The 24,838-nt window shown below is 36.6% G+C and overlaps 1 protein-coding gene and 1 long non-coding RNA gene across 3 annotated transcripts in view; one reads left to right on the forward strand and one right to left on the reverse strand.

Annotated features, from left to right (window-relative positions):
• Nucleotides 1-24,838, forward strand: part of LOC110568230 (uncharacterized) — a 178,214-nt gene that overhangs the window by 91,539 nt on the left and 61,837 nt on the right. The window lies entirely within an intron of this gene.
• Nucleotides 3,257-20,085, reverse strand: FABP4 (fatty acid binding protein 4). 2 transcript variants are annotated; one of them, XM_064384304.1, is made up of 4 exons: nucleotides 19,920-20,085; nucleotides 4,492-4,664; nucleotides 3,620-3,720; nucleotides 3,257-3,436 (listed from the first exon to the last, which is right to left on the reverse strand). In XM_064384304.1, exons 1-3 carry the CDS (start codon nucleotides 19,990-19,992, stop codon nucleotides 3,622-3,624), a joined length of 345 nt encoding a protein of 114 aa, XP_064240374.1. In that variant the 5' UTR covers nucleotides 19,993-20,085; the 3' UTR covers nucleotides 3,257-3,436; nucleotides 3,620-3,621. The 2 variants fall into 2 exon arrangements, with proteins under 2 accessions (XP_064240374.1, XP_012297440.1); XM_012442017.3 differs by lacking the exons at nucleotides 3,257-3,436; nucleotides 3,620-3,720; nucleotides 4,492-4,664 and adding exons at nucleotides 15,052-15,283; nucleotides 15,775-15,876; nucleotides 17,250-17,422 and having other exon boundaries at nucleotides 19,920-20,062.

The raw sequence follows: 24,838 nt of genomic DNA on the forward strand, positions 1-24,838 counted from the left end.
GTTAGATGGTTGATTCCCACCTTCCTGGAAAAAGGACACAAAAGCGTGGATACCAAACTCCAAAATGAATAGATTATATTGTTGCCCTAAATGTTCAGGATAGAAATAATAAGAGCATATGTTTTGGGACTAGATTATGTCCTGATACTTCATCCTAATGTTTCATCTACTTTTGGTTACTATCTTTGAAATAGTCTGTTGTCTTTTTATAGCCAGTGAAGGAAAGCATGTCCATTATGTTTATTGCATTTTTGTGCAAAAGGCATGAAAATTAAATACTACTAAGAATGTTTAAAACAAATTGATTTTAATTTTAATAATAAATTATAATGATTTAGAATTATTATATATATTATTAATATATATTAATAATAATAAATAACATAATATAATATATAAATAACAATATGTTTATTATATTTGTATATAATATAATTAATATAATGATTGTTTCTATAGTATATATTAGTATAATCATTTAATTAAATTTTTAATTAATTTAATTATTTCTTTTAGTTAATTAATTTTAATTATTATTCAGTGATTTATTAATAGTGTTGGATAGCAAAGAAAATCTGGTGAACTATTCATTATTCATATATTAATGATGACACCAGTATGTTTGATCTTTGGATAATTAATACTTTCTCACAAACTTCAATGTGGATTTTACATACAATGATATAAATATTCAGAATAAAATAAGTTTTATATATAAAATAAATATATAATATATGAAATAAAATAAATAAAATAAATTTTATTCTGAATATTTATATGTGAGAATAAAAACTTCTCTCACTTATTTTATTTTAAACCTGCTTAGAAAGTGAACAAATAATGGCTTTACATTGAATAACTCACTATAATGAAAAGTCCCTCTGTTATCTTTCTTCTATAATAATACTAATACAACATAACAAATATCATGTTATCATTTACTTAGAAATAGATAATTTTTGAAGACAAGTCGGATGTACCAAGGGAGTGATTATGTGAAAGTTCTTAATAAAAATCAATGATTCTAAGTATACCTTTTAATATATTTTTAAGAGAAAATTTTCACATGATTTGACTGAAATTAAAAGGATTCGGCCGGGTGTGGTGGCTCACACCTGTAATCCAAGCACTTTGGAGGCCAAGGCAGGCAGATCACCTGAGGTCGGGAGTTCAAGACCAGCCTGACCAACATGGTGAAACCCCGTCTTAAAAAAAAAAGATTCTTGTTTCAAGATGACTCTGCTACATGAAATATAAAAGGGAATTTGTGAACACCATACCTAACTCTAATGTTTTCTAGTCCCTAAGACAGCGTCATATGCACAGTGATCACAGAGGAAGAACTTGTTGGAAGAATGAATGAATGATTTCCTCAGTAGTAGTATCTTTGGCTCCAACCACTAAAATACTCAACATGGGGATTTTGTTTCTCATTCAGCCTCATTGTACTTTGAGCTGTGACATATATGAAAAGAGAAATGTCTTAAAAATTAGGAACAGCATTATTCTTTTTTTTTTTTTTTTTTTTTGAGACGGAGTTTCGCTCTTGTTACCCAGGCTGGAGTGCAATGGCACGATCTCGGCTCACTGCAACCTCCGCCTCCTGGGTTCAGGCAATTCTCCTGCCTCAGCCTCCTGAGTAGCTGGGATTACAGGCACGCGCCACCATGCCCAGCTAATTTTTTGTATTAGTAGAGATGGGGTTTCACCATATTGACCAGGATGGTCTCGATCTGTTGACCTCGTGATCCACCCGCCTTGGCCTCCCAAAGTGCTGGGATTACAGGCTTGAGCCACCGTGCCCGGCCTATTCTTTTCTTAATCACGCCTGTGTAAAGTCAAAGATTTAAGTGAGTAGGTGCTTAGTGCTTTTTAGTGTAATTTCTTCTAAATTATGGTTGTGGAAAACTCTCTGGCCCCGCTCTGAGATGTCACTAAAGCAGCTGTCATTTCCAGCTCCCTTGGAGAGGCTAATCAAGGAGGCATTGGTCCATGTTCCCCTTTGTGCAAGACATCACTTCAGGGGCTGAACATCATCTTGACTTCTGGAGCACATGCATGGTTACGTTTTGTACACACTCAAGTCCTTAGGAAGGAGGAGGACGTGTTGTGCTGGGATGACCATCATTGCCCACATCCAGCAGCTGCATAGCCAGCACCAAGCCCATCACTGCTGGCCACAGCTGAAAGCTCAGAGGTCTTCAGGGTTTAATGTGACAACCCTAGCTTCTTTCCTTGGCCAGGAATTCAGTTCATGTCCCAACTCCATGTTGTAGTTCTTTAGTTTATTACCCTTCAATATCACCTTACTAAGGTGCCAGTAACCCCTAGTTTGCCTAGAGCAGTCCCAGGTTATGCCTACTCTCCAAGTGTAGTTGTTAATAGTGCCCCTTTTCACCTTTAATTTCTCATCCAGTTTGGATGACAAGTTACATGGACGTTCTACTCTAGTGAATATTAGACATGACTCTGAGGACTTACATTTGACCAAATACTATCTATGTTTCAATTTGAGACACAAAATGATTATTTAGAAAATCCTCACTCCTGCCCCCCACCGCTTTCTTTCTCCTTTTTCCACTGCTATAGGTATAAAATATTGAGTGATTTTTTTTTTTGCTTTGTCCTTTAATTTTACCTCCGTTAGTCTGTTTTACTCTAAACCCTGAGAGCATCAGCTTCTAGCAACAGCCTTTGGTGAAACTATTAAGGGACTTTGTGTAGCTCTAACAATTGTATTCTTACTAGGCATTTAGAAATTCAGGACTGGCATTTAATAAGATGTCATTCCGTAAAAGCTAAGTTGTAAACAGTTGTGACAGATGCATCAGCCTGATTAATTTAAATGGACTTATGGAGAAATGAGACGACTGTTTTAAATGCTCTCTTATAGCAACTCATCCATAGTGTATGACATCCAGTCTCTAGTGCTATCTGTCTATATCATCATCATTTAATCTATGTATCTGCTTTAAGTGGGGCCAGACTTCTGAAAACATAAAAACTCAGCAATGTTGCTTTTTAGAATCTGTGCTGCCTAGGAGGTCACCTGAATTTCCACATGGCTTTGATAGAATGCCTTAACCTAAACGGAGTGGGTCCTTCAGTGAGAACTCAAGGACTGTGGAAGTCAGGTGGGCAGAGGACAGAGGGGACTTTGGTGCTGTTACAATCACACCACAGGCAAGTAGCTTCTTGCCTCATCAATTCAGTGGTCTGTTCATAATTCTCATTATCAAATAGCTTCAAAACTGCACTTAATTTGATGCTTTTATTGAGCAAATTTATACTGAGGCATTTTTTAAAAGTCACTGGCCCTGAAGCATATCTTCTTCAAGTACTAGTTCCCTGTCGGTGAACAAGTTTTCACTGCTGTGGACTTTCTTCCCACCTTTTCATAGATTCTGGTGCTGACAACATTATTCATTTTACATTCCTAAAGGCAAAGAGGGATCTATTAGAGTTGGTAGATAACTGACTAAACGTGCCCTGCACCTTTCTCCTCAGACCAAACCCTTCATTCAGGATGCAAAAACAACTGAGTAACTTGAAAGGCATGTACCAGATAAGAACATATAGAGACTTCAATTTAGGAACATATAGAGACTTCAAAACTTACCACTACCATTTTTTCACCCACAATTTTCTTTTGATTTTTGTCTCTTTGCCGAGCCATTTTTGGACCTGAATCATTGAGCCATTCTCTAATGTTATGGTGCTCTATAAATGCGTGAAGAAATCAGTTAGAAGTAGCAATTCACTACCTTCTAATCTACATGAAATCAGTTATCCACTTTTTAATTTCTATTTTGAAATTCTTTTTTTAAAATCCTCACTTTGGTTGTCATGATTTAGTACTATCAAACTAGAAGAGGTCTCAAGAGATTATTGTTAGTGCTCTTTCCTAGGCAAACAATACATAAGCTATTTGTGTTTAATTTTTTCTTTTTACATGCTCTTTCATATCATGACAGATTATAAAAATGAAATGAAGGCCAGGCGCGGTGGCTCACACCTGTAATCCCAGCACTTTGGGAGGCCGAGGCAGGCGGATCACGAGGTTAAGAGATCGAGACCATCCTGGCCAACATGGTGAAACCCCGTCTCTACTAAAAAATACAAAAACTGTCTGGGCATGGTGGCACACACCTGTAATCCCAGCTACTCGGGAGGCTGAGGCAGGAGAGTTGCTTGAACCCAGGAGGCGGAGATTGCAGTGAGCTGAGACTGCACCACTGCACTACAGCCTGGTGACTGGCGACAGAGCAAGAAATTGTCTCAAAAAAAAAAAAAAAATGAAAACAATTTGAATTTTTTAGCCCTGTTGTTAACCATCAAAATAATTAGCAAAAGGATTAACTTTTGAGATATGAGAACATTAACAGAACAAGCCCAGACCGACTTAGTGATAAATCAGATTAGAGTAAACCATGCCTAACCACCTTCCAGCTTTCTCCTGATTGTTGCACGCCAGGAAGAGTTAGTTCTGACCTTTACTTTCTGGTTGTCTGCTGTGGTTTCATCAAATTCTTCCCCCAGCTTGAAGGAGACCTTAGTGTTCTGGAAAGAACTTTCCGTTCTTATGGTCATCGTTTTCCCATCAATACTAATACTTACTGTCAGCTTCACTAATCCTGCTACGTTCCGGGCTGCAAAATCCACTCCTATAAGACAGAGATAACCTTGGACCTTATTAAGACATTGTTCACAATCATTTTGGAAGTCAGTTTTCAAAGAATGCTTACTTCACTTATATTGAAATTTTGGATAATGTACAGTAACTTATTTTATGTTCTCTGTGATATCTGGGTTGAGCTAGATCCTCCCAATCATAAGGTATATCATGTAATTATATGTGACATTTTAAAAAGCTAAATTCACTCTCCGAGGCTATTACATTTCACCTAAAATGTAAATTTGTACGGTGCCTTTCAACAGATCAAATGCTTGCACTTCACTTTATGGAGTGCTGCAGCAACCGTGTGGTTGCGGGAGGAGTTTGGCTTAGAGTCTGGCCCTGTTGTTCTGGTTGGGAATTTCCCATTGTCATCTTGACTCCTGCAGTTGGTGGGCAGAAGAGCTGACTCCCTCTCTGTCTGGATATCAAACTCCATTTCACGTTCAGATTGTGGAACTGATACACCTCACTGCAGAGAAGCAGTGTTAGACATTTGCATCACAAAGAAGAGTGAAATGGTTAAAACACAGGCTCTAACTTGGCAACTTGCTAGATTGGGCATATTATTTACCCCTCCTAACCTTCCGATTTCTCCATAGTAAAGTGTGGATAACTGTATACTTACCTCGCAGATGTTTTAAAAGATTAAATGAAAGGATTTGGCTTGGTACTGGCACAAAGAAACTGCTCAGCTGTTATTCCCCCTTGCATTATGCCTAACCCAGCTCCCAATCAACACCAATGCTATTCTGGCCATAAGCTCCAAGTTTTTTATTTATCCCCTCCCACACCAATTTTAATTCAAAACAAGTGACTCTAAAAATCCATGAAGAGATAGAAAAACTTGTTTCTTATGACCCTCTGAGAAACTTAATACTGACTACATAAGAGGAACAAATATTACATTTATAAGCACATTGACTTATTATGGGGATAAGGAATTGCTATTTCATTGTCTAGAATGAGTAAACATAATTAATAATTGTAAGCATCCATTGAACATTTTAAGTAAGTTTAAAACAAAGTAAAGATAAGAAAGTCATTGGCTTTATATACAAGAACATCACTTTTTCCAATAATTTTTATTATATGGGGGCTTTAGGAGAAATTTTACATTGTTTTTACTCCTGCATCACTTCACTTAAAACAAAAATTTTACTTAAAACAATCATACCAAATAAATTCTGAGCAAATAAACTTTTTAATATGATAAGTTCCAGTTTATTTTTACTACTTAAAAAATAAGTCCATCTCGTATCTATTATTTACTGCTTAGTAAGTATACATAAAAATAGCAATTTCTTTCTCTTTTTTTGGTGAAGGTTATTTATTGGAAGTGCTCATTATTTAGGAGCATATGGAAGCAGTTGACCACATTGGAAATTCACCTGTAGTGGGACTGTTCTTTTTTATTATTATTAATTTACTTTAAATTCTGGGATACATGTGCAGAATGTGAAAGTTTGTTATGTAGGTATACCTGTGCCATGGTGGTTTTCTGCACCTATCAACCCATCATCTAGGTTTTAAGCCCTGTATGCATTAGGTGTTTGTTCTGATGCTCTCCCTCCCCTTGCCCCCACTCCTGACAGGCCCCAGTGTTTGATGTTCCCCTCCCTATGTCCATGTGTGCTCATTGTTCAACTCCCACTTACGAGTGAGAACATGTGGGGTTTGGTGTTCTGTTCTTGTGTTAGTTTGCTGAGTATGGTAGCTTCCAGCTTCATCCATGTCCCTGCAAAAGGACATGAACTCATTCTTTTTTATGGCTGCATAGTATTTCATAGTATATATGTGCCACATTTTCTTTATCCAGTCTATCATTGATGGGCATTTGGATTAGTTCCAAATCTTTGATAAAAATAGCAATTTCTTTCTAAGGAGTTATGCATATCATATTCATTAACATGTAAAGGATTTTTAGGCAAATTCATTTCTTGGCAATTGATACTTTCTCTTGTTTCATGCCACCTCCTCCCCCAAACTTTATTCTATTTGGTTGGCTTTTTCTTTTGGTTACCTTTCAATTTTGAAATAATTACAAAAATATTTCCAGAACAACACAGAAAACCCTTATATATACTCTTTGCCTGGATTCCACAATTGTCAACATTCTGGCACTTTTGTCCCCACCTCCCCCCTCTTCCTCCCTCCCTTTTTCTCTTTCTACATAAGAAGCAAGCTATTTGTTGCTGAATTATTGAGAGTAAGTTGAGAAATGTTACCTCACTCCTCTCCAAACAAGTATCTCTCCTAGACTGCCACAATACACCCATCAAAAACAGGAAATCAGCACTGATGATAATACTACTATCTAATCCATAGACCCTACTCAAACCTTACCAATTGTCCCAACAGTTTTTCCTTTTTATGCCAAAAAAAAGGGGGTGAAACCCAGCCTTTTTTGACCCAGAATCCTATCCATGACCATGCATCGCTTTCGGCCATCATGTCTTTTAGTCTCCTTCAATCAGGAACAGACCTTTCGTCTTTCCTCGTCTTTTAGTACTTGAGACCCTGGGAAAAAAATCATCACTGTTCTAAGCAAGAGTCTGAGTCATCTGCTGAAAACTGACAAGTAATTTTCACATGAAAACTGAGGTGAGTAATGCTTCAGTCTTTGAAAGGAGTATTTTTAAATCAGGAACTGTAGTTCTATGATGGCTATGGTGGGAATTAGGGAAGAGGGGATGGCCAGCTCGTTACTTAACCTGATCATCTGTTTCCAAAGAGGGAGTGACTGGCTTTTTGGATTATTCATATCTGCTTCAAGATATAGATAGACTCTATGACCATACTGTGTGTTTTTGAGAGGTATCCACTTAATTCTGCCTCTCTTCCTTTCAGAGTACAGTGTCCTCTATGCCTCTATGTATATATTGATAGAAACAATGTCAAAAAGTGGAAAATTATGTGAACTCCACAGAGATCCCAGGCAAGATAAATGGGATAAATTGGAGAGCTGTTACTTGAAGATTTTTCTTGGATGTATCTATCAACTTAGTTTTATGGTGAAAATACTGGAACATGAAATGGACTTATCTATCAAATTTATATTGAACTGGATCTTCTTACTCTGTGATTCCAAACCAATTAAAAAATAATAATTAGACTTGAAGACTACATTTTCAAAACTAACTCTTAATTCGCAAATATACATACGTAAACAGACTTTGTAAAGGATTAGCACAGAGGTACCAGTAGGGATGAGGAAGGTTCGAGAAGAGGGGAGTGGGAAAAAATGAATTCTGCCCAAGAAGAAGCAGAATGTAAAGTACAAAACAAACACACCCTGAGGCAAGAAAGAAGATGTAAATTGGTATGATGGGAGCAAGAAAAGTGAAGAGAACAGAGAAATGATAAAACTAGAGAGTTAGATAAAAAAAAAAAAAAAAGGCAAAAGTCAGGCATAAGACAACTTCTGCATGCCGTGCTAATGGGATTGGACCTTCTCTGCATAAAATGAGAGCCACTAAAAGGTTTTCATCAGTGAGTGTCCCAGTCAGATTTCCATTATGTAAACATTCATAAAGTCTACAGGGCTTGGGAGAGACCAGAGGTGATAGAGAATTTAAAGAAAATTTCTCTCTTTAATTTAAAGAAAAAATTATGGTAATATTGACAGTGGGAAGAAGAAAAGCAAACATATTAAAGAAGTTTGAAGTTAATCAACATATTAAAAAATAAAATAAATGCTGTAGAGTGAGGAAGGAGGATTATTCAAGAATAATTTTTAAATTTTTGAAATGAAAAATAAGATCGAACATTCTGACATTGCTGAGATGTGGAAAAGAGAGTGAGAAACAAGTTTAAGGGAGTGGGTGGAAGGAAGCACTCATGATAAGTTTGGGTTTAGGGGCCCAGACATCCACTTGTACACTTTCAACTCTTTTTTTAAACTATCCCTTCTCCTTTGGTTATATTATCACCTTTTTTTCGGTCTGAGAGTTATTGTGGTAAAATACACAAAATATTTACTATCTTAACCATTTTAAGTGTACATTTCAGTGGTGTTAAGTACATTCACATAGTTGTACAGCCATCACCACCATCCATCTCCGGAACTCTTTTCATCTTACAAAACTGAAACTCTGTGCCTGTTAAATAGTAACTTTTCATTCCCCTTTCCCACAGACCCTGGAAACCATGGTTCTATTAATACTTTCTATCTGTGATTTTGACTACTCTAGGTACCTCGTATAAGTGAAATAATATAATATTTGTCCTTTCATCATTGGCTAATTTTACTTAGTATGATGTCCTCATGATGTTGTAGCATGTCAGAATTTCCTTCTTTTTAAGACTGAGTCGGAGTTCATTGTGTCTGCATACTACATTTTGCTTCTCTATGGATTTGTCCATGGATGCTTTAGTTGCTTCCATGTTTCAGCTATTGTGAATAACCTGCTATAAACATGGGTATACAAATATCTCTTTGAGACCCTGCTTTCAATTTTGGGGGTATACATCCAGATGTAGAATTGCTGGATCACATGGTAGTTCTATTTTTAATTTTTTGAGGAACTGGCATACTGTTTTTTACAGTGACTGTACCATTTTACATTTCTACCAACAGTATTCAAGGGTTCCAATTTCTCTACATCCTTGCTAACACTTGTTATTTTCCATTTTTTAATAGTAGTTATTCTGATGGGTGTGAGAAGGTATCTCATTGTGGTTTTGATTTGCATTTCCCTAATAATTAGCAATTATGAATGGCAAAAACACAAACTATTTTTCCTCTGCTCTCATTCTGCAATAATCAACACTGAAAATTTCTGTGATCAAATAAGTGGGGATTTGTCCCCAACAACAAGCTAGTAATAAGTTCTACAGCAGACGCCAGCTGAATGGCCTCTAATTCAATTCAATTCTGACACAATCTCCCCGAAGATAAGATCAATCCCACAAGACTGCCCCCCAGCTTTAGACACCAGTAGCAAGTCCAGGCCACTGGAACTCCTGACCAACAAGCTTCAAGTTGGGGTTTCCATGACTGCCTCTTGGGATTTGATTAATTTACCAGAGCAACTCACAGAACTCAAGGAAACACTATGTGTACTGGTTTATCATAAAGGATAGTTCAAAGAATACAGATGAAGGGATGTATAGGGTGAGGTATAGGGTAAAGGATGAAGCCTCCCCAGGCACTCCACCCTCCAGAAACCTCCTGTGTTCAGCTACTGGAAGCTCTCTATAACCCATCTCTTCAGCCTTTATGAAGATGTCATTGGATAGTCATGATTGAAACAGACAACAACGTAGAAATGTAATTGGACCAAAAAAGTATGATTATAAGGCAAAAGACTGAGTGAGGAAACCCAGCAAGGCCTGCCTGTTTCATTCTTCTTGGTTCCCCTGCATGGATTTCCTTCCTCTGGGGTATAGAGCAGAAACCATTTCTTGTAATCCATGTTCTGGAGTCTCTGTCAGGCTTTACTATCAAGAAAATGCTGACCCCATAGAATGAATTAAAAAGGGTTTCTTTCTCATCAACATTTTGGAAAAATATGAGAAGAATGATGTTGTTCTTTCAATGTTTGGTAAAATTCACCTGTGAAGCCAAGAGATCCAGAGATTTTCTTTGTTGTGAAATTTTTTTATTATGATGACCTACAATCAGACAAGGTAAGCCAGAGAATTTTTTTATGGCCAACTGCAACACAGAATGTGGGGTAAGAGTAGAGTATATTTTTAGCTTTTATGACCTGCCTTGGGGAGAAAAACTCTTCCCAGACCAAACTGAGGGTTGAGCTGCTATTTCTCGTGGCCCAATAACAAGATGCAGAAGAAATGGGGAGGAAGAGAGTTTTTATTTCTGTAACCGGTTACAAGGAGAAGGCCTGGAAATTATCAAAATTACAAAGTTTTCCAGAGTTTCTATACCTTCTAAGCTAGATGTCTATGTGTAAGTGTGCATACATCTGAAGATGTAAGTGATTAACTTCTTTTAATCTATAGCTAAGATCTGAGTCCTGAAGACCTTCTTCTGGAGCCTCAATTTACTTAATCTAAAAGGGTCTGGGTGCTGGGTGATTACCCTTTTCTTGTCTCCTGCTAAATCATAAAGATTTGGGGAGTTTCTTTAGACCCCAATAAACTTGTTTATGGAGACCTGGGGAATTTCTTCAGACCCCCAATAAAACTTGTTAAATTCCAAAAGGGTCCTATTAAGAACTCATTTGTTATCTTGTCATGCTTCAAGGCCCAGGAAAAGCCTAAGCAAAACTCTTGGTGGGCTCTTTATTACACTCTAGACTTTGTATAAGGGCACTAGCTCTATCAGTTTTTAATGTTTAACCTAGTTACTCAATCAGTGCTGGGACAATTGTAATGGAGGCCTGCATTAGTGGCCTGTCCTTGTGGCTTGCCACAAAAGGAGCAGATGAAAGGAGGGCAGGAGAAGGTCAGAAAGAGAGAGACAGAGATTCTGTTTTCTGAGGTCTGCTTCTGAGGCCAGTATTATAAGAAAAGGCTGTCCTTCATGTTTATTGCTCTGACACTCTCCTGAAGCTGCTTCAGGGATCAAAGACAGAAGGCCGAATACCTTGCTACTTATGAAGTACCAAGGTTGTGGGAGTTCTGAGCCAAGAACCATGGACAAAAATCGATTTACATATATATCATATTGTTCATATAATCACAGGGATGTTGAGCATCTTTTCATGTGCTTATTGGACATTTATATTTCTTCTTCTTTTTTTTGTGGTTTCCATGGGGATTACATTTAATGCCCTAAAGTTATAACACTCTAATTTGAATTTATACCAATTTAACTTCAGTAACATAAAAAAAATTATTCTTCTTTACACTTCCATCCTATCTCATTCAATTATTCATGTCACAAAATTACAATTTTATACATTGTGTGTCCAAGCACAAAAACCATAGTTTTAAAAATGCATTACTCTTTGTGTAAAAAACAAAATGTAAAGTCACAAAACAAAGCTAAAATCATACTAGTTTTTAGACTAAAACTCTAAACATTTTTAATTTTAGACTAAAAATGTATTCATTTTTTAAATAATGTAGAAAATAAAAAGTGGAGTTACTGTTATTACTATAATACTAAATTTTAGAATTGCTCACATATTTACCTTTATTGAGATCTCTATTTTTTCATACAGCTTTGAGTTACTATTGAATGTCCTTTCATTTCAACCTGCAGAGCTTCCTTTAGCATTTGTAGGGCATCTTGTAGGGCAGGTCTAGGAGTAACAAACTCCTTCAGCTTTTGTTTTTCTGGGAAAGTCTTCATTGCACCTTCACTTTGAAAAATGGTTTTGCCTAATATAGGATTTTTTTTCCTTTTAGCATTTTGGATATATTATCAGCCTAATGCCTTCTGACCACCAAAGTTTCCAGCGAAAAATCTGCTGATAATCTTGTTAAGAATCCCTTGAATATAGTAAATTGCTTCTCTATTGCTGCTTTCAAGATTCTCTGTCTTTGGCTTTTTAAGTTTGATTAGAATGTATCTCAGTATGGGTCTCTTCAAGTTCATTCACCTGAAATTTGTTGAGCTCTTAGATGTTTATAGTCATGACTTTCACCAAATCTGGGAAGTTTTTGGCCATTATTTCTTATTCTCTCTGCCTCTTTCTCTCTCTTCTTCTGAGACTCTCTGAATGCATATGTTGGTCTGCTTGCTCAAGTCCCACAGGTTCCTTAGGCTCTGTTCATTTTTCTTCAGTTTTTAAATGTTCCTCAAATGCAATAATTGTCATTGCCCTGTCTTCAGTTGCACTGATTCTTTTTGCTGTCTGCTCAAATATGTCTTTGAATCCCAGTAGTGGATTTTTCATTTCTATTATTTTACTTTTCAGTTCTAGATTTTCCATTGGTTTCCTTTGGTTTTCTGTTTCTTTACTGATATTTCCATTTTGCCTATTCCTCATTTTTTTGAGTTTCTCTATATCATTCTTTAATTTTTGAGTGTGTTTAAGGAAGTCATTTTAAAGTCTTTGTCTAATAGGTTACCACCTGGTCTTAGGAACAGTTTCTGTTGGTATATTAATTTATTTTTTGAATGGGCCATACTTTCCCATTTCTTTGTATGTCTTGTGATTTTATTGTTGAAAACTGAATATTTGACTCTAATATTGTGATAATTCTGGTAATCAGATTCTTCCCTACCTGAGGAATTGCTAGTTTTTTTTTGTTTGTTTGTTTTATCTAATTTTTTATTGTTATAGGCTGTTTTGTTTAATTTTTTATTGTCATAGGCTATCTTCAGAGTTAGCTTTAGGAATAAACTTAAGGTCTTCTCAGGTTCTTTCTGAGCCTGTGACTTCCCTACATAGGCATACTGACATTTTAATTTTCCTTATATATGTGGTTGCTTTGAATGTCCTAGTCTTTAATGTCTGGATTCTAAAAGGAAGAAATAAAAAATAGGATGTGGGAAGTAGGGGAGGAGCTGACTTTTTAAATACACTGAAAGCTGCTCCAGCTCAAGAAGAAATGACTTACAACAATAACAGGTGTTGTATGTGTGTGTGTGTGTGTGTGTGTGCAACAATGACTGTTGGCCCATGTGTCTGCAGTTCTGTGATCAGAAGCAGCAATCATTAATCAAAACACAGATCCATAACATTTGGAAAACATGGTTCTTATTGTCCATCCTAGTTCCCGCAAGATGACTGCAAGCTGCTTCAGAAACATGTGCACAGCTGCCTTTGTGGGCATTGTGGGTGGGTTTGAGTATCTGCAACTGGGTTAAGAGCTGAAATTGACCAAAATTAACTGCAACTTATCATCCAAGACTTCTCTGAATATTGCAAGGGTTCAATAGATTTCAGAGTTTCAAAATAGATACATTAGACAGATTCTTCCTACCTATTTGTTGTCTAGGTAGGAAGACGTATTCCTGCTCATCCTATTCTATCTTCCAGAATTTTCTCATAATTGACTTTCTCACATTTTCTGAATCAAGTTATCACTGGACATTTATGGCTTCCAGACAGAATAACTCTTTTGAATTTCAGATTATTGTATCTATTTCTTATTCAGTTTTATGATGTTAAACTGTGCCTCAATTTCTTTTTCTGTAAACAGAAATCCAAATCCTCACATCTTATTTTGATGACAAATGATTTAAAGCTTGCAAAGTGCCTGGCACCATCATTAGTGCTTAATAAATATTGGTTTACCAAGAATTGTCCTAAAAAAATGTCTATATATCTTCTCTATTTAAGTTCCTGAAACCTCTAGTGAGCCCAAAGTGAGAGTCTAACCCTATGTTTTTATTAAAAAAAAAATTCTTGTGGCCAGGGAAATAGTCCATCTCTTCTGGCCTTTCCATATCATGGTGTTACAGGATAAGTATGCAGAAAGTGAAAACCTTTGAACTTATTTTTAAAGAAAGAATCACAAACAGAATTATATCAACTGAAACATGTACTTTGGCATATTTTGTCTTACAATAAAATGTAAGCATGTAACTTGTAAATTTCAGTCTATGTATAGGAAACCTCAGTAATCTGGAAAGGTGCTTCATAGCTTCTGTAAGAGGTGGGAAAAACATACAGACCACACATACACAGACATGTACATTCACACACACAGTACCTTGGAAAACTGATTATCGCTTTTGTATGTCTTATAAACTGAGATTCCTTGGAGATTTTATTTGAATCAAAAGTTCCATTGGTGAGAAAAATAAAAATTTGGAAACCACTATAATAAAATTTGAATCTACTCATATACAAGACTATCGTCACTTTTCTGAAATGAATATGATGGAATTATTGCACTGAATTCTGGAGAGATAGTCAAAATATTTTGAGAGAGAGAGAGAGAGCAAGAGAGATCACATACACATAATTTTTATTATTTATAGTATATTGTTATAACTGTTCTGTTTTATTATTAGTTATAGTGCCTAATTTAAAAATTAAATTTTATTGTAGGTATTTATGTATAGAAAAAAACATAGTATATATAGGATTCGGTACTATCTGTGCTTTCAGACATCCACTGGGGATCTTGAAATGTATCTCCTGTGGATAAGGGGGAACTACTGTATATACTCCTCTCTTGCAATGCTGTAAGACAGAGCAGGTATAAAACATGAACACTTGGGCCAACTGGCTATGAATAACTTCACTACATTTAAAACTACCTTAGGTCTCTGAGATAAACTTACTTAACTGTAGCTACGATAAAGGATTTAATATTCAGTAATGGCATTCAGATAACAAGTATGTACTTGTTACTTCCTACCTAGGAAAATTCTAGCTATCCATTTTTACCTCAAATTATTATGAAAGATCTTATCATCTATATCAGAACAAAGCAATAATGCAAATTTTCTATTTCCTTCACTCAATTATGACTAAGAAATTATCCAGCACAATGAACACATCATTACATCACCTTCTAAATCTAAAAAAATTTTATTTAACCAACATAACCATATTGAGTAAAATCAGCTTGGGAGAAAAGTAGTTGCTTGCTAAATTGTGGAAAACAACAATATCTTTTTGAACAATATATCCAACAGAATGTTGTAGAGTTCAATGCAAACTTCAGTCCAGGTCAATGCCCCTTGGCTTATGCTCTCTCGTAAACTCTGGTGGAAGTGACACCTTTCATGATGCATTCCTAGACACATAAAACAATTGATCAATCACTGGGATTAAACCATGGATTTATTTATTGTATCTCTCAATGTTGGGAATAAAGCAGTATTCATTCAAAAGATATTCATTTCTGGACTCCTATATATGTACCCACATATTGTCATAAGATAGATACAAAGACCCGGAAAATACAAGTTTCCCCCTCCAGGAGCCTTATAATCTGTATGGTGAGTGAGAAACATAAGCAAAGATAGGTAATACAATGTGGTGGTGGCACCACTGTAGACAGCCTTAGGATGCCTGGAAGCAGGCAGAGAATGCTTCTAGAAGGCAGCATGCCTGGGCTGAACTCAAAAGCAATGAAGGGCAATTGCCAGAGTGGAAGCATAGTTCCAATAAAATCTTCTTTTTGTTTTATATACTCAAAAGGAAAATCTGTTTCCTTAAGTGGAATAGTGATCATGAGATGACCTAGCAGTAAGATCCAGAATTAAGTAGCTGGAAGATACTCACCACCACCAGTTTATCGTCCTCTCGTTTTCTCTTTATGGTGGTTGATTTTCCATCCCATTTCTGCACATGTACCAGGACACCTCCATCTAAGGTTATGGTGCTCTGTAGGCATAAGAAAATGTAATTATAATTTGCATATGGAAGCAGAAAATAAAATTTAAAACACAATACCTTTGTTCAAAGGAATATTTTGAGGTTGTTAGTAATTCTAAGTGACAAGAATATATTGCAACAAGAAAATAAAAGAGTCTCAAAAACAATGTTACCACTTATAGATACGTTATGTCCAGAGTGTTATACAAGTTACATAATTGGAAAAAATACTGTGCAGGAATATAAAAAAGAAATTTACATTGAGATGGTAGTAGTATGGGTGATTTTTCTATTCCTTTCTTCCTTTTTTTTTTTTTGAGACGGAGTCTTGGTCTGCCACCCAGGCTGGAGTGCAGTGGTGTGATCTCAGCTCACTACAACCTCTGCCTCCAGGGTTAAAGCGATTCTCCTGCCTCAGCCTCCCGAGTAGCTGGGACTACAGGTGATCATCACCACATCTGGCTAATTTTTGTATTTTTAGTAGAGACGGGGTTTCACCATATTGGCCAGGCTGGTCTCGAACTTCTGACCTTGTGATCTACCTGACTTGGCCTCCCCAAGTACTGGAATTACAGGCATCAGCCACTGTGCCCGGCCTCTTTCTTCCATTTTTATAAATATTCTCTTACATTGTTATAGTATTTTAATTCACTTGAAATACTTTATGTATTGTATGACTCAAATAAATTATGTTAATAATATTTTTTTAATATGGAGACAGGCCAGGTGTGGTGGCTCACAACTGTAATTCTAGCACTTAGGGAGGCCAAGGCAGGAGGATTGCTTGAGGCCAGGAGTTCGAGACTAGTCTGGGCAACATAGTAAGACTCTGTCTCTACAAAAAAAAATAAAAAATTAGCTGGGCATGATGGCACACAGCTGTATTCCCAGCTACTCAGGAGGTGAAAATGGAGAAAAATTCACCAACTCTATATTTAAGGAAACACAGTTTAGATGTAGGAGTTCAGGGATCTTTGGCTTACGATAGAATGGTTTTCCTCCTTTTATTATAAAATGATTTCTTGGCTGGGTGCAATGGCTTACACCTGTAATCACAGCACTTTGGGTGACTGAGGTGGGCAGATCACCTGAGGCCAGGAGTTTGAGACTAGCCTGGCCAACATGGCAAAACTCCATCTTTACCAAAAATACAAAAATTAGCCAGGCATGGTGATGGGCGCCTGTAACCCCAGATGCTAGGTAGGCTGAGGCAGGAGAAGTGCTTGAACCCAGGGGGCGGAGGTTGCAGTGAGCTGAGATCACATCACTGCACTCCAGCCTGAGCAACAGAACAAGACTTCATCTCAAAAAAAGAGATTTCTTCTAAGCAGTGGCAATTTAGAAAACAGGCGTGTACTCTGTGCCAGTTCCTTATTTCTCACCTTGACTTTCCTGTCATCTGCGGTGACTTCGTCAAATTCCTGGCCCAGTTTGAAGGAAATCTCAGTATTTTTAAAGGTGCTTTCAGACTTAATGGTAATCACATCTCCATTCACACTGATGATCATGTTAGGTTTGGCCATGCCAGCCACTTTCCTGGTGGCAAAGCCCACTCCTACAGTTAGGAAAAGAAAAGATGTCAGGTTTACATTTTCTCTTAAGTCAGAGAATGTGTGTGTGTACACAGGTGCATATGTGTAAGAGAAAAAAGACACTAGTGAGTTTCTTAAAGGCCTAATTTAAACAGCTCCTGCAGATAATAAAATCAGGCTAATACTTAAAAAAATAAGCTAAAGCACAACCTCTGAGAAACAATAGGTGTAGGCCCTATTCTTTAAACTTCCCTTTCTCTGGTCTGGATGCAACATCTCAGGAGACTCATTGTTTATTTTCAACAAAAATATGTATAAATGTTAGGTCTTTGGGAAGATATATATTTAAAATGTTAGCCACTATTATTTTTCTCTCTTAAGAAAATACTTGAGGCCACTTGACCATTATATAGATACTCTACATTTAAAAAGGGACAAATAATTTTCAACAGAATTTTGGGGGTTAATGTAGAGTTATTTAGTTAAATGTTCATCTGTTTTGAGTGTACAAAAATCACATTTCATAGCATTTGTTGCCAAGTCTACTTTTCTGTGCTTCTTTCTCAAATTACTCCACCATGAAATGTAGATTTTGATGAATTTCATGGAAACAGAAAAGCCACCCATACTACTACAAAAGGAAAAATGTTTTCTACATTTATAACATTTTAGAATGGTGATATCATTCCTAGTAATTTTTAGGGGATATTTAAAAAGGCACTAGTCATCAAATTGTGAAAACTTTAACATTTAAGAAATCACTGTTTCTTAGTTTAGAATAGGTTAGAAGCCAATACTTTGATTTCCAATCACCTAAGTTATGAACTCTTCTTTCTTAAAAAGGAGAATATATTTTCTTGTGCAAGGTATGGAATGAATAATTTACATCCTAACATAGCAGTAACTTGCTGCTACTGTGTATGTCATGCAGAATCTATGACAGTCATAGATGTTTTGAATTTTTAAACATGTGCCTGTAAATCTAAGCTCTTTCTTTGACTAAAGGCAACCAAAGGCTAGAAATTTGGGAAAAACTGGGAGAGAAATATGGTGCTAAATAAGTAATGCTGAGGCTCTGACTTAGCTGTCTGTCTGAAAAACGGCCGCAGGTTTTTCTTCAAGTCCTGGCTCTGTTACAAAATATAACATTAAATGTATGAAGTGAGCCGGCTTCATGAATGGAGGCAAAACTGAGTATGATGCTGGAATGGCTGACCTTGGGAAAAATCATAGACTCCATTTGCTTGATTTTGCTTCTATTTGAGTGATGAAGACAATACCTGCCCATTCATCCTCAATTAGAGCAGCTGATTTCATGCAGGAGGTATTTAATTGACCTTAATTATCATCAGTCGTCTATAATTTAAAAATACAGTATTATTAGAAAATATAAATATTAAAAGCATAAAAATTTTTCTAAAAATAAATAGTTAAATGGCCCCAAATCCGGGCATTTCATATCAGTGCATATTAATTAGTTTATTGAATCTCTTTAGTTTATTCTAGAAACTTAGGTCTCTCTCATGCTAAAGTCACCAATTTTCCTATCATCTAAAAACAAAAAAAATTTATGGATAAGCAAAAAATATATATATATATATATATTCAAAACACTTAACACGCCTGTACAGTACTGTTACATTCTAAATCCTAAGAAAGTGATTGCAGAAAATTCCTCCCCAGTTTGTAACCCCAGTTCTGACTTTCATGGACTATCCTGTATGGGGTTGAGGGAGAAAGGCTTTCAAAGTAGAAGCTGCCTGAGTGAGAAGTTGCCTCTTTTGCTTTACCTCCATAGTTATCTGAGAGACATTCATCCAACAACCTGCTGACAATGATATTAGCATCTAAAAAATTAAAAACCTCTACTATCAAAAAAGAGCTATGTTACATATGTAACATTCTCTTTTTAAATTACTTGATAATTCTACAGCATCCTATGTCATTTCTAGTGAAAGGAAGTATTTAAGCCCTTTAAGAAACACATTTTCTGAAATTAAGATTTTTGTCTATCATAAAACAACCACATATTTTAATGGATTGACGCTGAGACAAGAGAATAATTGGCCAACATACAGTTACTGAAAAAGAGCCTTGCATTAAGGGAAACTGAGTGCTTTCAGTTTCAAATGAAAATTATTGCATATCATTTTTTTCCAAGTTATTACGTATTTTATATGCAAAAGGGGAAGAAAGAAAAACATGCAGAGAGCTATGTAAACCAAAGATACTCTAGTTATGCAATTAAAGTCAAATCTTTTTGTTTTTAAAGACCATAAACATTCCATTTAGACACTTTTTAAATATTGGTACACCTTTAGGAAGCATTAGTTGTAGCTTTGGTTCAGAATTTCTCTAGAAACAAATGATTATCACTTGCTATGTGTGGAGCCTCTCTATAGAAAGCAGCATTTTCATTTCTGGCCAGAGCTTCCAGACACTGATGTAAACACAGCTATAAACTCTTTTCCCCAAAAGAAAATGTTATAAATCCACTCATTCCCCAATGCATTTCCTTACCTACTTCTTTCATATAATCATCAAAATTTTCACTGGAGACAAGTTTCCAGGTACCTACAAAAGCATCACACATTTTGTGAGTTTTCTAGGATTATTCTTCAAGGTGAGAAGGAAGCTGCAGTTTTCAGGAGGGTGCTGTGACCCTCTTGAGTCCAGATAACTTCCTTTTAAAGATGCTCAGAACATGTGATCTTAGGAATGACCAATTGGGAATGATACCCAATCATTTCCTTCATTACCGGCCTCTGCATTTTTTTCTCTGAGTCATGTTTTTAATAGAAATTTCTCAACTTCGGTTCTCCCTGGCAAATAGTCATTGGACTTAGAGTACAAATTATTTTTAAACCACTAACAGGATATTTTAAACATTCCTGTTTTGATAGCTTAATGCTCATTGCATGAATTTTTCCCTATTATTTCTATACATACCTACCCCAGTGTAGAGAAGGGAAATTATTTTGAGATAAACTTTGACCTTCTTTGGGTTTTTTTTTTAATTTAAATTGCAGTTGTGTGGTTCTTTTGAATTGAGAAACATAAGAACTGCCTTGGAGATTCTTACATAATTGCAAAGGCTCTTTGGGACAGTACTGTCTCAGGAATTACCTGGCAATTAAAACAAAATAAATAATGGCATTTAAAACTACTCCAGATTTCTAATTTCAAATGTTTTATATGATTTTAAAAGTGCATTCAGTTCACCTACCAGGAATCTGGACTGTAGATTTTATTGAAATGATAATTTAACCTCATTCTTCCCATCTCCTAAATGAGAGCATAGCATTGATTTCCACAGAGCCTTTGAAAAATCAGCCACATTCTAAAATATTTTCCTCATACTGAGAAAATGCATTCAATTGCTGAACAGTATTATGAGTTCCAAATTTATTCAGATCAGAAATGGTGTTGTTGCAAACTACCAAAACCAATATCCTTCTTTTATACAGTGATCAATCTGTGAAATTAGTTTCCTAGAGTAATCCTGGTTTTCAATTCCCTTCACCCCATGCAAGAATGATGGAAGATGTTCACATGTGCTGCAAATTCCCATGAACATACCCAGATTTGGTGGCAAAAAAAGAAAATAGTGTATTTCAGAGTGATGCATCACTACACTGTGTACCCCACTGAACAGGACCTGCTGAGCGTATGATTGATTCACAAGCCTGTGTAACTATCCTGAGGGCTTCCCAAAAATGTTTGTGGCAGGAGATTCTGTAAACAACAGGATTTTCTGTAGGAAAGCAAGTCGCTATGAAAGCCTGATAAAGTTTGGCTTTGCATTTGTTAATGGCACAGTAATAACGCTCATCTACTCTGGACTGTTGCATAGATACATAGGCTTTGGCGATGTACCATCCAGGTAGGCTTGCTATTAGTGATCTGCCTGTTTCCCATTGAATAAGACCTTTCAGGTGGAAAGTAAATAAAAGTGACAAATCTTAATAGAGGGATGTTTTTGATAATGTTTTAAATTAATTTGCTTCAGACAGGTTTTTAAATGATTGAATTTGAATACATACTATATGTATTGTAACACTGCAATTTGGTTTTTAAAAAAAATTTATTTCTATAGGTTTAGGGCTACATGTGCATTTTTGTTACATAGGTATATTGAAAAGTGATAAAATCTGGACTTTTAGTGTAACCATCACTCAAATAATATATATTGTACCCAATAGTTAATTTCTTTTTTTTTTTAATATGGAGTTTCACTTTTGTTGCCCAGGATGGAGTGCAGTGATGCAATCTTGGCCCACTGTAACCTCTGCCTCCCGAGTTCAAGCGATTCTCTTGCCTCAGCCTCTCTAGTAGCTGGGATTACAGGTGCCCATCACCACGCCCAGCTAATTCTTTTCTTTGTATTTTTAGTATAGATTAATTCATTGTTAGATACACGTAATTACATATTCAATAAAATGCCTGAAGGAAACCCTTCTTAGATGGGTTAGTGAGAGTCCACCAGCATGCCTGTAAAACACAACAAAAAAAAACTTGAAGAATATTTGTGGGCCAGTAGCATCATCTTCTATATCACCATATGCTGTGTCTGATCATCGCTGGAGAGATGGTGTAGTTGAGATTTTCTAGAAACAACTACTGGCTCTTTTAATGAGTTCATATAAACAAAAATAGTAGTAATCTATAGTAAAGCACCTTGGTAACTTAAACAGCAATGAGAGATTTAAGATATGAGAAGGTAGTTGAGTCCACAGGAAGACATTTCATATGATCGCTTGTTAAGAGTAACAAGGCTTGGCAGAGTTTCTTACCTGAAGAAATATTGCCCTTAAAAGCAGCTCAATGTATATCCTAAACACATGGAACATGTTGTGGAATACTAATATTCTTACTCTGCAGAGGTCCACTAAGTTATGTCTTGTGTAGGGTAGAGAACTCTTTCTGGATGATAAGCTGTCCAGACATTGAATGCAGAGAATGGGATAATGGAATGAGGTAATGGAATGAGACAATGGGATAGCAGTGAAAGAAATTAAGAAAAGCTATAAGTGCCTTTTGTACAAAACATGCTGATATCAAGAAAACTATCGAAACAAAACACTTTTAAAATGGCTTTGTACATTACTTTGGTCCCAGGCTGGTAACTAGAATGGGAACATCGATTACAAAAGAGAGACACAACTCTTTCTGGATGTTAAGCTGCCCAGATGCAAATCTGCTCACAAGGCAAGAGTTAAGAGAGATGCGGGCTGAGCACGGGTAATGGAATGAGACAACGGGATGGCAGTGAAAGAAACTGAGAAACAATATAGAAAGTATATAGAATGCTCCTTCCCTTTTGGAGGGGCCTACTAACTCAGAAACAAGGTGCATAGGAGACGATTTGCCTTTGACCATGAAAAGAATTCCCACAGAGGTGACTATACTTTTATTCACATATACCCTAATACAGCATAGACATGCACACACCAGGTCAGAGTGTTTCCTTAGGGCTGTGGGAAGGGATCTTCAGTAACCAGAGATTTGCTTTTCTTTGGGGATGTGGATGCTGGAGACATGGCCCCAGACCCTCAGTGCTTAATAGCCCTGGCTCAGGCAGTCTGCCTTGCACTTTGCTCTCCTATGGACAGCTTCCATGGAATGCGTCCCTCTGACCTTTGCCTGTGTTTATTTCTTTTGGAGGAAATGAGAGTAATTTTTCTGACAATTTTTAAGTTGAAGAGGAAACATACCCACTCTCTGGATAATGAGGAGTAGGGACAAAGCCCTGATGAGGGCGAGTGTTTTCACAGCATGTATGTAATAGGTTAAGGAAAGGTTCATGCCAAGGCTCTCCTTTTATTTGAAACAAAGTTCCTTTCTTAATGCATTATTAGTATCAGTGTTTTGGGGTTTGTTAGAGTTTTAAAATGAAACTGTAATAGGAAAATCAAGCATATTTTATTTGGTTCTCTCTCTCCATGGACTAGTGGGAACATTTAAGATGAGAATTATTTTACATTTCCTACCCTGGGTTTAAGAGGCAGAGTAAAGGTAGCTCTGTACAAGTTTGTGTGTCATATACCACACAGTGAGCGGTCACTGACTCTTAACTCTAACTTCAAAATGGTGATAGTTTTGGAAAGAGTGAGTAAGCCATAGGCTATGGATCAGTTACAGGGTAGTGGCTAATTATAGACTTCGGTTGTGCCTCGAAGCCTATTGCCCAACACTTCACTTGCCCTCTTACTAATTAAAGGAACTCTTCATACATAGTGTAGTGGGTACAGGAAGGAACTAACAAAAGAGCTAGCAAAGTACATTCTGAATATAAAGTAGCATGCCCTACTTTGCCTTTATATAATAAAGCAGTCCTCATTATGAACTGACTATAGGCCAAAGAGAACAAATCCCTAGAAAATGTCCAAGGGGACAGACACACACACACACACACACACTCACACTCTCACACCCTCTCTCTCTCTCTTCATGTTTGTTTTCTTCTTTGTATTCATACAACATTAAGTTATTCCCCTTCTAATTCCCAGGTGCGAGCTCTTTGGGGATAGGGGATATGTCTTACGCATCCCTGTATCCCCAAGGCTTATGTCTGACATGTGGTAGTTCCGTCTAGTTCATTGTTGAAATAGGAGAAAATCAGTCAGGTTAATTTAAATCGCATTGAGGTATAAATGGTAGATGTAAGTATTTGCATTTAAATCCTGACTGACCCCCTCCCCAATGTTGTTTGTGACAGAGTCAAGGGAAAAATTTCAGGTGTGGCCCTCCAAAGATGTGATAGGATGTAAACTGCTATTTGTTTTTGTAAGAATTGTTTTCAGTCCACAAGGAAGGAACATACCCTGGCTCTTCCAAACTTCTGTTCATAACCTTGTTCTTGCCAATCTCAGTCCATTTACATTTTATCTGCTTTTTAAAATAGCATACATGTACTGTAATTTAAATTACACAAATAGAGCTAAATGCAAAGAAGACATTCAGCCATGTACTCACTAAATGCCTAGCAAGTGCCAGTCACTGTGCTTGATGCTCTGGTCCAAGAATAAATAAAACAAGTGGGAAAAGGCACATGAGGACCACTATGAGGTCAAAAAATTGTAAGTTCAAAAAAAAAAAAAACCCACACACACACACAGAGGATGCTACTGGAGTGAAATAGTACCTCATGCAGCCATGATCAGGGTGGACAGGATTAGCAATGACTTCCCAAAGGCCTGACATCCAAAATAAGGCTGAAGGATGGCTCAGAGTGTACAGGGTAAAGCAGGGTTCAAGAGGTACAGTTCTACATAGGAAGAAGAGTTTATGAGGCACTTGGAGTCTGGGAAAGTGAGGGAGCTCTGCCTCATGGCAAATGGAAAAATGCTGAGTGGCAAGAGCGTGTATGGGGCAGTAGAGAATTAGACGGTGTTTAGAGCAAGGAGGGGCTCACAAGCTAGGCTGAACATTGTGGACCT

Source organism: Aotus nancymaae, unplaced genomic scaffold, assembly GCF_030222135.1.
Source record: "Aotus nancymaae isolate 86718 unplaced genomic scaffold, 86718_ANA_hifiasm-v0.15.2.pri h1tg000036l, whole genome shotgun sequence".
In the NCBI taxonomy this organism is placed as follows: domain Eukaryota; kingdom Metazoa; phylum Chordata; class Mammalia; order Primates; family Aotidae; genus Aotus; species Aotus nancymaae.

Excerpts from the sequence above, each read along its gene's own strand:
- FABP4 (XM_012442017.3), bottom strand. The coding sequence starts at position 19,992 with ATGTGTGATGCTTTTGTAGGTACCTGGAAACTTGTCTCCAGTGAAAAT. Across the intron at positions 15,877-17,249 it reads CAGATGACAGGAAAGTCAAG|AGCACCATAACCTTAGATGG; the intron begins GTGAGAAATAAG and ends TTATGCCTACAG. Across the intron at positions 15,284-15,774 it reads AGGACGATAAACTGGTGGTG|GAATGCATCATGAAAGGTGT; the intron begins GTGAGTATCTTC and ends TTATGTGTCTAG.